This window comes from Arvicanthis niloticus, chromosome 10 (assembly GCF_011762505.2).
Source record: "Arvicanthis niloticus isolate mArvNil1 chromosome 10, mArvNil1.pat.X, whole genome shotgun sequence".
Lineage (NCBI taxonomy): Eukaryota > Metazoa > Chordata > Mammalia > Rodentia > Muridae > Arvicanthis > Arvicanthis niloticus.
Window position 1 is genome coordinate 74,388,935 of NC_047667.1, and position 13,627 is coordinate 74,402,561.

At 37.5% G+C, this 13,627-nt stretch overlaps 1 protein-coding gene across 10 annotated transcripts in view; it reads right to left on the bottom strand.

Moving 5' to 3' along the window:
* Window positions 1-13,627, bottom strand: part of Relch (RAB11 binding and LisH domain, coiled-coil and HEAT repeat containing) — an 86,778-nt gene that overhangs the window by 40,749 nt on the left and 32,402 nt on the right. For all 10 annotated transcript variants that reach the window (XR_013113040.1, XM_034512985.2, XM_034512981.2 and 7 more), the window contains one exon: window positions 9,138-9,250. Coding sequence is in view for 9 of the 10 variants with exons in the window: in XM_034512985.2 (XP_034368876.1) it covers window positions 9,138-9,250 (113 nt within the window). In the remaining variant the exon portion in view is untranslated. The remainder of the gene's footprint in view (window positions 1-9,137; window positions 9,251-13,627) is intronic.

Below are 13,627 nucleotides of genomic sequence, written 5' to 3' on the forward strand. Positions count from 1 at the left end.
ACATATATGCACCCCCAAACAGTGGTCATGTTCACTGGCACACAGATTTTAGGCATTTAAAGCATTTCTTTATGATATGCATGTACAGAGGTTGAAACTATGAAATCATGTACTATCATTATACTAACCACATCGAAACATCAATAGGAGAAAGTGGTAACTCTGAAATGCAGCTCAAAATAGAGAAGGTCAGATGCCCAACATCTTATCAATAGCATTGAAAGTAGACTATACAGTAAAAAATAAAACTAATTATCAATGATTTAGCTAGAACTATGGAATTATTTATGGTTATTATCAAAGAACTGAAGAAGGCACCATTATGGAATATAAATTAAGTTTTACTGAGATATTGTTAAAGAAATCTGGGATTAATTAACTAAAAAAATAACATGTTGTTACCTAACAAACAAATAACAACAAATATTTGTCTACTTTTCATTTATATAATAATATTATTGTTAATTTTTTAGTCTTTTTTTAAAATAAAAAGTTGTATTTCTCTAAGATAAAACACTGTAGACAGGAATACTATTCTTGCCACCAGGTGGCAGTAGTTAAATGTTTAAGTTTTGCCTTGCAAACCTAGACTACAAATTCAAAGAAAGTATTTTATTACTAAGTTACCAAGACACGGAAGGAAAGACACTTTTTAAAAGAAGAAAATGAGATATGCACTTTCCTGTATAGTATCACCAAATTGTCCTTAGAAAAGAGTGAAATTGAATAATACTTCCATGGTGATGTAATTCCCTCATTCCTACTTGTCTAGTGAGCATGCAGGCTGCTAACGTCACCTAACTTTGGCTGTATCCTGATGATGCATCTCCCCACTTTGCTTTTGGGTAGATTCTATGAGAATGAGAGACAAACAGTGGAAATTTCAGGATATGTTAGTCTGTGTGATCATACTTTGGAGTTCTATTTTAACTTCCAAGCTTTATGTCTCAGGGCTCATTTGTTTATGACTTTCATAAAAACGAATCATCAGAAGATGTTAAAAAGAAGCAGCTGTAAAATTAAATACTTAGGGGGTTCCTTCCGGTCTGGGCCATAGCACTGAGCTTGGGTGGCAGCTCTGCCCCCAACCTCCAAGAACACAGAGGAAGCGGGGATCCCAGGCGCTCTAACTCAGGCAGTATCTTAGAATACACAGCCTTGGTGTATCTACTCATCAAGCATACTGAGCAGACCTGCCCAAACCTCCGAAGTCCTGGAATTCCATCTGGATTCAGTGAAGACACAGCATCAGAGGCTTATCAACTTACTCTTCCCCCCACCCCTCTTCTAAAATCTCAACGCCCTTAATCAGCTTGAAGAAGTTAAAGAAGAGTCAGTGCCCCTATTCCCTGAGCTTGGGGACTAATGTGGTTAATAATGGTCTGTCTTTCTAGGGAAAAGTAGTGGCTTTGTTGGAACAGGGGGGATTAGCTAGGACTTATTGCATAGCCATAACCTATTGGTAGAAATCTGTATAATTATTATCAAGATGAAGTTATAATTTCTTAAATGGTACAAAATTTACTTTGATTTCAAATTTAAGGTTTTCATTGGTACGAGCCTCTTATTAATATAAAAATGAGATGAATATTGATACTCACATGGGCATTGTGCCTGTATAACACATTTAGGAATACAAGGCCTAGACCCAGCCCTTTTTTAACTTTTTTAACTGATTTGGGACGGTTAACCTATGAGTTAAGGGACTATAGCAAATTCATGGTTTTGAGTTTATTGTTAGGGTGCTTTCCATATTTTATTTAGAAATAGCTGAGAGGAGTGAACAGACAACAGTCCAGGTTACCTTACATGGATAGTTGGTTTCCAAAACATCAGAAGTCCATAGAACTGACGCTACAAATATTTATATATTAATGTTCATTTTGATTAGAGACCTGTCTGCTCCTGACAGCTTCCTGTCGTGGATTCTAAGAAGAAATTGAGCATCCTTGGAGTTACTCCAGTTGTGTGGTGAGACAGCCACTAGGCAAGAATTGCCTCTCTCCATCTACAGACAAATTACTGTCCAGAAAAGGACACACATGCAGAATAGTCGACTGATTATATCTGCCTAGACAGAGTAATCAGCCCTTAATAATCCTGCATCACTAAGGTCTGTCAGATGATTCTGGGCCAGAAGGCTGAAGATTTGATGCTCCAACGTTTGGTAGTATAGGGGCTTTTCAGGTGTTCAGTGGTCTCTATAAATTGGCTAAGTCTTAGAAGTTATGTTTAGTGCTTCCCATAACTTCAGTTAACTCAGTCATTCTGGATTTCTGATGGGGTTGAGGACCTATAGTCTCATAACCAATCCTGGCTATTTACTTTGAGAAAAAAGATCTGAGTAGATGGTTTTCAGCTGACACTCATTCTAAAGCCAAAAAAGCCAGGATCAAAAGTAAGTGTTTTAGTTAGAAGAGATGACAGAGGTTCTGGTTAGTCAACAAAATGATGGACTGGGTATTAGGACTATCTTGTACCTCACTGGTACAATTAGGAATAAGTATGCTCTAATTGTATTTTGAGACAAAAGTTTTACTTTAACAGGAAGAGTGATATGTAGGAGGAGCTAAGTGGGAAGGAGTACTGAGAGGAAGAGATAGAACAAGGAGAGAAGATGAAGAAGAGGAGAAGCTAGGTGATGAGAGAGAGAAAGAGAGAGGGGGCATGGAGGTAGATGTTTACATGTCTCCACCAGTCAAAGATAGTTTTTATATCTAAGTTGGGTATTGGGTTATGCTTCTGATTGAGCATTACCAAACTTATAAATCCTTTGATTAACATTTAAAAAAAATCGTATAAAAGCAAAAAGGAAAGGGGGCATGGGACAGGGGTGTTCTAGGGAGGGGAAATGTAGAAAGGGGATGGCATCTTAAATGTAAATAAAATATAAAATAAAATTTAAAAAAAGTTAAATACTTAGGAAGCACAACTCTGTTTTACAAAATAAAAGCAAAATCTCCTTTATTATTAAGGTAAAGACTGCAATAGAAAAACATCCAGGCAATTATTTTATCTTCTGACCCTTCACCTCCCTCCTGCTAGCCTGCTTTCCTCAGGCTCCCCTTGCAGCTTTACTTAGTGCCTGACCATTTCACTTCTTGAGGTAGACAACACACTTGCTTGAGTTCCTGGGTGCAGGGTGCTGTCTGATGGCAAGTCTACACTATCTGGTCTTGTCTGCTGCCATCATGTGCTGTATGAATGCTCCAGGAAGGACTTGTTCCAGCAAGTTCTGCCCCACCTACTCTGCAGAGTTTTCACCTGATGGATGTTCAAAGAACAGATCTGATTCCCTCAGAAACTGGTATGATCCAGAGGAACCCATATAGTGTTGATCAAGTATGTTTGTGATAGGCAATAAAGTTTTGGAAATACTGTATCTAGTGAACTTGCTCCTGATCTTCCTCAGGGACTCTGACAATTAACAAAATGGCTTCTGTTCTCAATAATCTTGAGAAGATTAGGAAAGATAAAGATGCTGAATTCTGTTACATTCTGACAAAGATGCAAATTTACAGCTTGGCTAGCTATTATAAGATCAATGCAGGTCCTCTCCTACAATTGGAAATATGAGCTTTTTATAGCTTCCGTTTTAGGGCATTAATTTTCTATACATGACTAGCAATCAAACCACTATTTAGATCAGTGGGTTGTGACCTTTTTTGTGGTCAACCTACCCTTTTACAAGGGATACATATTAGACATTTATGTATCAGACATTTACAATATAACATAACAGTAGCAAAATTAAAGTTATAAAGTAGCATCAAAAATTGTTTCATGGTTGGGTGTTACCACAACATGAGGAACTATATTAAAGGGTCACATGCAGCATTAGGAAGGTTGAGAACACCCGCTTTAGAAGAAAATAAATTTCTATTTTTTCTTATCTAGTGATTGTGGCCTAAACATTGTACTCCTCTCACAGCAACTGGTTTAATGATAAATCAGTGATGCAAATATTCATGTAGTAGTTTTATAAAGACTAATCGTTATAAAGCCATGGTCATATCATGTTCATCTATGTGGAAAAAATGGAAATTCCTAAGAGAAATAAAGCATGAAGAAAAGCAAAAATATAATAATATGAATTAGATGCTCTCAGGTAACTAATTCGTAAGTGCACTAACTCAACGCGGGTCACTGGAATAAGAATGAAAATACTGCAGAGATTCCCTGTTTATTCAACACACCAAGTAATGGCTCCTTTATTCATTTGTATATACCTTCAGAATTCAATGCCTTTTATAATAAAAGTGAAACTGGATTTCACCACCGAGGAGTTGACTGAAACCAACTTTCAGAGATTATAACCTACTTCTTTTGTGTTGGGTCAAAGAAGGACGAATAGATACATCGATGGCTAAGTTCATGAAAAGTGATTATAATGGGAATGTTTAAAGTACGGTAACATTTACAGAGGAACCTCTAGGCTTTCTTCAAGAACTTCTGTAAACTTATACTGAGTGAAATAGTAAATGTGCCACTTGGCTTTCAAGATTGTCAAGCTGCTGATAAAACAAGCTAATGTAGACAAGCTCTCCTTGCTTCTGAGACACTTCGTATAGTCACATTACAGAAACATGCACATTTACATTCTGTCCACTGTACATTATGAACTTCTACTGAAGAGTTCCTGCAAACTGTTAAAAACCAACATTTAAGCAAATAATTCTTTAGTACTCCAAGAGGCCAGACAACACAGTGATTTACTGATATTTTAATTTATTGTTTACAACATATGCTCAGTTTCAGTAGTATTAAATTTATTGAAGGGCCTTACTGTAAATGTGAAACCGTGCATATTTTACTCTTACTGCTATCTTGTTATTCTGTACTTTTCTGTCCAAGACTTAATTTCTTTGGGTTCCTTTCTGTTTATGGAATAGAATTGAAGACCCAGAAGTAAACCTATGGACACTTGATCTTTGACAAAGAAGCCAAAAACATGCAGTGAAAAAATGAAAGCATCTTCAATAAATGGCACTGATCTAACTGGTGGTCTGTATGTAGAATGGAAATAGATCCATATTTGTCACCTGCACAAAGTTCAATTCCAAGCGGATCAAGGACCTCAACATAAAACCAGATACACTGAATCTAACAGAAGAGAAAGTGGCAAAGAGCTTTGAACTCATTGGCACAGGGGCAAATTTCCTGAACAGAACCCCAATGACTCATGCTCTAACATCAACAATTGAAAAATGGGACATCATGAAACTGGAAAGGTTCTGTAAGGCAAAAGACACCGTCAATAGGACAAAATGGCAACCTACAGTTGGGGAAAAAAATCTTCACTAACCGTACAGTGAACAGAGGACTAAATATCCAAAATACATAAAGAACTCAAGAAGTTAGCAGCCTCCAAAAAATTCAATTAAAAAATGAGGTACAGAGCTAAACAGAGAATTCACAATAGAAGAATCTCAAAAAGCCTAGAAGCACTTAAAAGAAATGCTTCAAGTCCTTAGTCATCAGGGAACTGCAAATCAAATTGACCCCGAGTTTCCACCTGACACCAATCAGAATGCCTAAGATCAAAAACTCAAGTGATAGCAGATGCTGGTGAGGACGTAGAGAAAGAGGAACGTTCCTCCATTGCTGGTGAGATTGCAAACTGGTACAACCACTCTGGAAATCAATCTGGTGGTTCCTCAGAAAATTAGAAATAGTTCTACCTGAAGATCCAGCTATATCACTCTTGGGCATATACCCAAAAGATGCACCACCATGCCACAAGGACACGTGCCCCAATAACTTCATAGCACTCTTATTTGTAATAGCCAGAAGCTGGAAACAATGTAGATGTTCCTCAATCAAAGAGTAGATACAGAAAATATGGTTCATTTACACAATGGAATACTTTTCAGCTAATAAAAATGAGGACATCATGAATTTTGCAGGCAAATGGGTAATACTAGAAAATATCATCCTGAGTGAGGTAACTCAGACCCAAAAGGACAGGAATGGTATGTACTCACTGATAAGTGGATATTAGTCAAAAAGTACAGAATATCCAGGATATAACCTACAGACCATAAGAAGCATACCAAGCAGAAATGCCCAAGTGAGGAGGTTTCAACTCCATTTAGAAGGGGAAGAAAATAATCACGGGAAGTAGAAGGAGGGAGGGACCTGAGAGGGAAAGGGGAAGGGGAGGGGAAAAGGAGAACAGGATCAGATATGGGGGGGTAGGGGGGAGAGAAGCCCAGAGGGCCAAAAGAATGAATGGAAATAAGCAGCCTTGGAGAGTGGGGGGCGGGGGACCCTCTAGAGTGTACCAGAGACTCAGGAGGTGAGACACTCTCAGGACTCATTGTGGGTGACCTTTGCCCAGCACTGAGGAAATGGACTCAAAGAGTCCACCTCCAGTAGATGAACAGGGGCCTCAAGTAGAGAGATGGGGTTACCAAACCATAGTCAAAATTCCTGATCCAGAATTGTTCCTGTCTAAAAGAACTGCAGGGACAAAATTAGAAAAGAGACTGAAGGTAAGGAGGTCCAGTGACTGGCCCAGCTTGGGATCTATCTCATGGTAGGGAGTGGGCACCAAGGCCTGACACTGCTATGATGTGCTTACAGATGGGAGCCTGGCATGGCTGTCCTCTGAGAGGCCCTACCAGCAGCTGACTGAGACAGAAACAGATGGCCAACCACTGTTGGAATATAAATATATCTATATATATATATATATATATATATATATATGAATGAAACCTTCCTCTATAGTTGAATTAGGGGAAGGACTGAAGAAGCTGAAAGAGAGAGTAACCCATAGGAAGACCAGCAGTCTCTACTAACCAGACCCCTGGGAGCTCCCAGAGACTGAGCCACCAATCAGGAGCATACATAGGCTGGTCCCAGGCCCCTGGCACATATGTAGCAGAGATCTACCAGGTCTGGCCTGTGCTTAATCCTTTGAGAGCCTTGAGGCACCAGGGAAGGGGCAGGCCTGAAGGGGAGGAGAGTACCCTCTAGGAGTCGGTAAGGGGCAGGAGGAGTGGGATGAGGAACTGTGGGGAGGGGCCCTGAGGAGGGAGTAACAACTGAATGTAAATAAATAATTTAAATTTAAAAATACCAAATAATGTTTGTAAATATTTCTACAATTATTTTTCAAAGTACATTGTTATTGTGGGTTTCATTATGACTTAATTATTAACTGTGTAGTTAGACAAAAGGATTGGTTTCATTATGACATTTTCACACATGTATCTGTCTCACTGTAGTATACTTGATAAAGGATTAATTTCATTGACATGTCAGAGATGTATCTCTCAGTGTACTATGCTTATATATATTGTGGACTTTCAGGATCATTGCCACACTCACAGTACAGTGAAATTTTTATAGGTGTTCATGTTAATTCCGTTTCTTTAAGAACAAACTATTCCAATTTTGTCTGACTTGCTTTGAGAGGAAGGAAGAGGCTATGCAATGGCTTACTCCTGAGATACTTCAGGCATAGGAGATACTTAATGTTATGTGCTGCACTGAATCTAGGGTTGCTTTTCTCTCTCTTTCTAGTACTTGGTTTTCTTTTTTCTCATGCTGAGACAGGGTCTCCCTATAAAGCCCTGCTGGGACCCACTATGTAGATCAGGTTGTCCCCACACTAATAGAACCGCATGTCTCTGTCTCCTGAGTATGGGATTCGTCATGTGATAGCTAGCATTTTGCCTCAGTACTTATTTTCTTCACAATGAGAATTTATGTTCTTAAAAACATTTGAGATGGCTTGCAAATTCATTCAAATCAAGTTAGCTGTGCACTTTCTTGAGTGTTTCTGGTCATTCTTATAGGTTTATAGGATTTTGTCAAAGACTACATAATTTGGTCACAATTATGCCACAGGTGCCTTTCTGTCTGTCTGTCTAGCTCTTCTTACTGGCAAGGATCTTGGACTGCAGATGAAAGGAGGGCAGAAGCAACCAGTTTCCTTACACAAATAATGTTGTCTGACTCAGTATCTTCTACACACTCAAAAGGCGGCCCTCCTCTCTTTCAAGAGTCACAGTGGTTTCCTACTCTGGCTTCATTCAGAGACATCTATTTCCCAAGTCCATCTGCCTCACATTGTTTTTATTGCTTTTACTCTTCTCCCCACTCTCAAGTAGTTTATGTCTTCATAGAAAATTCCAAATTCAAACAAATATTTTGAAATGCCAACTACTTGCCACCTCAAACCAGAAAGTCTTTTAACAAATCAAAAGAAACTTGCTTTCTGTTGGAGGATTTAAAAAAATACCAAAACCAAACCAACCAACCAACCAACCAACCAACCCAAGGAAAATCTGAAGACGTAGCTTAGAACTCACTGAGACTTTACCACTTGTTTTCATAGGTCTTCTCTCTCATCAAAACCAGCACCGAGAACACATGCTGGTAGATAAGACTAAGTTTCTATCTAAGGATATTAAAATGCTTGGATGATCACTGAGTGGGATTAAGTTTCTCCATGTCACCTAACTACAGCTTCTTGAATTTTGTAGATGAAGGAAGAGCTGACTCACCTTTACCACATGGGAGAACAGCAGCAAGGTTTGTACTGCTTGATCTGTCTCCTTTATAATGAAGTCTAAGCTATAACCTAACACCTCTCTTTAAAAATGAGAAAAGTGTATTACTAGATTCTAATTAACAGAATTTCCAGGTCGGAATATAAGATAGTTGTGGTAATATCCTTCAGTACATACATGTGTCTAGAGACCATGAGAAATTAACAGTTCAAGAACAAGGTACACATTCACTTTGCAAAGACTTAGTTATCAGTAATTACAGTAGTAGGGCTCTCAATAGAATTTGTACATACTTTTCATAACTATTTTTACTTCATGAACTTATTTACTTCCAGAGGCTTAATTTCTCAGAATGATTCCCTTATTATCTGTTTATTTGTCAGGGCAAATTATAGGCTCCTTTTCAAAAAAGAGGAGAACAGAAGGAAGGGCAACACTATTGCATGACAACACTACTGAAGCCATCTGCATGACATAACAGGAGAACTCTAGTACACCGAAACTGATATTGGGGAGGAAAAAGGCCTGGAGTTGAAATCACCAAATATGGTGCTCATTTAGGAAAAACCCATTATGTCAGCACTGCATCTTTTATCCATGAAGCAGTATACCCACCTTTGCTCATCATCTGGCCTCTTGATCAAGTTGAAGAGTATATGGAGGAGCTGGTCTCTTTCTTTAGGCTCAGGGTGTAGGCATGCTGTACACAATATGAGAGGAATCAACTCCTAAAGAAATATGAGGGTAGAAAAATTCAAAATAAAAACACATGGCAGTATATTCTATTTTTTCTTTCAGAATATTCTTAAAATAAACTTTAAACCTTAAAAAACAAGAGTACCATCATAAATATATATATGTTGGTTATACAGGAGGATAAATTGCAGTGCAATAAAAGTTATTTAAAATTCAAGTAACTTAATTTTCTTATCTAGTATTGTCCAAGGTTCCAACTAGGCTTTTCTAACTAAGTTAACATCCTACCACATGACAAACTGATATGTTTAACTCTGAAAGTGTTTTAAATTTCTTACAAAGAGGTTCACTATCTTTTAGAGCTTCAAAAGTTAAAAAAGAAAAACCAACAAAACAAAACTTTTTTCTGGGACTGGACATTCACCTCAGTGATAAGGTACTTACTTAGCTTGTATGTGAAAGGCCCTGATCTCTACTCAACAACACATATACAATCCTTAACAACAACAATAAAATCCCAAGTCAAAACCACAGGAGAACAAAAATCAAACTAACAAAAACTTTTTACAAAAAAATGTAACAAAAATTCCTTTCCATACTACAATATGCTTCTCTTTTTACATATCAACCAACCAGACCCCCCCCCCCCTCCAGAGCTCCCAGGGATTAAACCACCAACCAAAGAGTACACATGGAGGGACCCATGGCTCCAGTTGCATATGTAGCAGAGGATGGCCTTGCTGGGCATCAATAAAAGGAGAGGCCCTTGGTCCTGTGCAGGCTCGATTCCCCAATGTAGGAGAATTCCTGGGTGGTGAGGTGGGTGTTGGGGATAGGACAGGGGGAACACACTCAGAAGCAGATGGGGGATGAGATAGGGGAGTTCTGAGGTGGGGGTGGAGGACTGGGAAAGGTTATAACATTTGAAATGTAAATACATAAAATATCCAATAATAAAAAGATCAGATGTAACTCAATATTTTGTACCCTTCACATTTAATATTGCCTAATTATAGTTTCATCTTTTATGGATAAGTCATTTGAAATTATTTTGTAATATTTGGTCTTAAAAAAAACCTAAAAATTAACACAAAACAAAATGCTATTTCTTGTTTATGCTTTACAACAATTGTTTCCTTTATCATGAGGCTTAGTATTCTTAACCAAAGAGGAAGTTTCTCATTTATTGTAGAAAATCTTTTAACTTTAATAACGAAGGATAAACCAACCACTGTTTCTATACTAAGCAAAGGCAATCGTTTCTTTCAGCTTCTTTCAAGTGAAGCAGGTAGGAATTTGAACTAGTGCAGAGATGACGAGTATTTTATACATATAAACATTTTCAATGTATCCATTGTGGACACAATGATCTCATGAGAATAAAGGTGGCCTCTAAAAGCTTCTCAACATAGTAGCCATTACCAAACAATCCAAATTGAAACAAGAGAAGAAAATCATTGAAGTCTGGTTCTCTTTATTCTAAAAAAATTAAGATTCTGGGATTTGTTAAAAAAAACAAAACAAACAATAAATAAACCTACTTTCTGTTTGCTAAAATGATAACTGTTAATAATTTCTATCTTATTTAATTTTTTGTAGTGAAATTTGCAATATATGAGAAATCACTGCCAATAATTTTTGGTTGATGCTCTGCACCATGGTAACCGGGTATATTTTGATACATTAATGGCTGTGACATACACAACTCAGCAGAGACGGTATGCCAGCTAGCCTCTTTCTCAGACACAGTGCTGATAGAAATAATGATTAAAAACACTGAGAGGTCTGTTAACAGAAATGGCACAGACCACCACTAGAATTTTACCTGCTAATAAGCGGGGCTGGTCTCAACCAATCCCAATTCTGTCAGTTCCTTATTCCCTCCTTCTACTTACACTACCCTTGAAATACTGAATTCTATAGATGCATGCCATGCCCTTTGTGTCTCTGAAGCACTAACACATCCACACCTCAGAGTTACCGTCCATCATTTTACTCCTAACACATTCACTCATAAACTGGATCAGGATTCTCTTTTTCCATCTTTCCTCTAATTCAAGAACTCTAGCTCTTTGAAACTTTCATTGTAATTCTGATTGCTTTATCTAAAAAAAAAAAAAAAGACAGCTAAATTTCTCTAAGCAGATAAGGTGATGCTGTTAAAAAATGTCTTTGTAAAATTTAATTTAAATATTTCAAAAGTAACAGAGTTATATATAAAGTGTCATTTTCAGACATTTAAGGACTTGATATTTTACACAAAGTAAAATCATAACCATCCTTGTTAAGAAAATATTTATGGTAATTATAACTCTAATAACATGAAATCTAAAAGGTAATTTCCACCATGTAAGAAAAATTATCCTAATTTCCACCATGTAAGAAAAATTATCCGTGTCTTTTCAACTACCCACTTCATTTCATGTGTATGCATGTGGGGTATGTGTGGGTCCCAAAATTGATACATGGTATCTTCCTTGCATCAATACCTAGGGTAGGGTCTTTTGATCAAACTCACAGTTTGACCATATGGCCAGTTTGTGTCAGAGATCTTGTGTCATATGTCTCAAGGCTTGGGATTTTATTCAAGGCAATCCAAACTCTGATCCTCCTGCTTTCTTGTCAAACAAACCATCCCCTCAGCACTTTGTGTCTGTAGGTCTGTCTCTCTTTGTGCATGAGTATGTGTGTCTGTAACTTGCCATAGCAAAAGTATGGAAGCCAGAGGACAACTTCTGGTATTAGTCATCACCCATGAGTCAGGGACTCACTGTTTCAGGGAGCCATATGTTTCTTGGTGATTTTTCTGTCTCTACTTCTTATCTCTCCATAGGAATGAGATTATAGTCACATGTACTATAGCATCTGGCCCCCACCTCACCCCAACCACATGCAGTCAGAGACATGGTTTCTCTGTATAGCCCTGGCTGTGTATAACTCAGTCTAGACCAGGCTGACCTCGAATGCAGAAATCTGCCTGCCTCTGCCTCCTGAGCACTGGGATTAAAGGCATAAGCCAGGACCACCAGATCTATGTCTGGTTTTTAAATTGGTTCTAGGCATCATAAATCAGGTTGTCAGGCATACAAGGGAAATCACTTTATTCACTGAGCCATCTTTCCAATCCTGTGTTCACACTTCAAAGAAACAAGAATCATAAATATTTTTTAAAGATCAAAAAAAAATTAAAACTTTTGTATATCTGGATAAACATATGTCAAGAGTATGTGTATGTGTGTACACCCAGAAGCCTGGAGCTGGAGTCCCTGGAGCTGGAGTTTCCGACAGCTGTGAACCACCTTATGTGGGTGCTGAAAACTGAACTCAGGGTATGGGAAAACGCAACAAGTACTCTTAAGTTGTTTAGCTATCTCTATAGCCTCACTTTTAAATTTTGAAAAAATAGTGTGCATTTGTACTAGGTCAGAAGGGGATAGGCATCTAAAAAGGATCTAAAAACAAAATGCATGTTTAGATGTTGTAAAGAGGGTCAGTAACCAAAAGTTTCCAAACTAAGAAGGTCCACCATCAGAGACTTTTCAGCATCAATCCCACTTAAACTAATAAATATGGGGGGTGGAGGAGGCTGAGGGGAAGAAGAGCTGTAAGTAGTCCCCAGAACATTCTATGAAGATTTATCATGCCAGCTACCCAAAGTAAAAAAACAAGAGTAGAACACTAGACCAGTATCTCTTATTAATACAAGCATAAAAATGTTCGACAAAATACTAATGTCCAATCAATAGTACATTAAAAAGGTTACAAACCACAAAGGGCTATACTCCAGCAGGTCAAGAATGAACATAAAACCAATCAATATACAATAAATATAGAACAAAGAAAAAAATCAATATCACATTAATACATATGAAAAAAGCACATGACCAAATTTAATGCTTTTTCTTAACTGAAAAGAAAGAAAGAAAAAAAAAAAAAAAACTCAGAAGAAAATTCCCTCAACATAGTTAGTAATGGGCATTAAAATAAAATCTCACACTAACATAATACTTAAAGAAAAAGCCTGAGAGCATCTCTGCTCATACTAGATCAGTCACAAAGGTATATTGCTTCCTAAAAAGACTGCCACTCAAAATTTATTCCTAATCCTACACAGAGTATTGGAAACATGGAAATAAGTGAAGGGTACTTAAGTCTCCAAAATTATCTCTGTAGATTCTGTGGTTCTACATACAGAAGACACCACAGAACTCATAAAAAACTATTAACAATGAAAGCAAATTCACATAAAGTTACAAGATATTTTCAAATTTCTATATAGTAGCAATGAATAATCTAAAAAGAAATTTAATAAAATATTTCCATTAGTAACACCAACCAAAAGAGTAAATGCTAAGGAGAAATATAATCAAAGAAGTTAAAGTACTGATGAGGAAATGAAAGCCATGGCA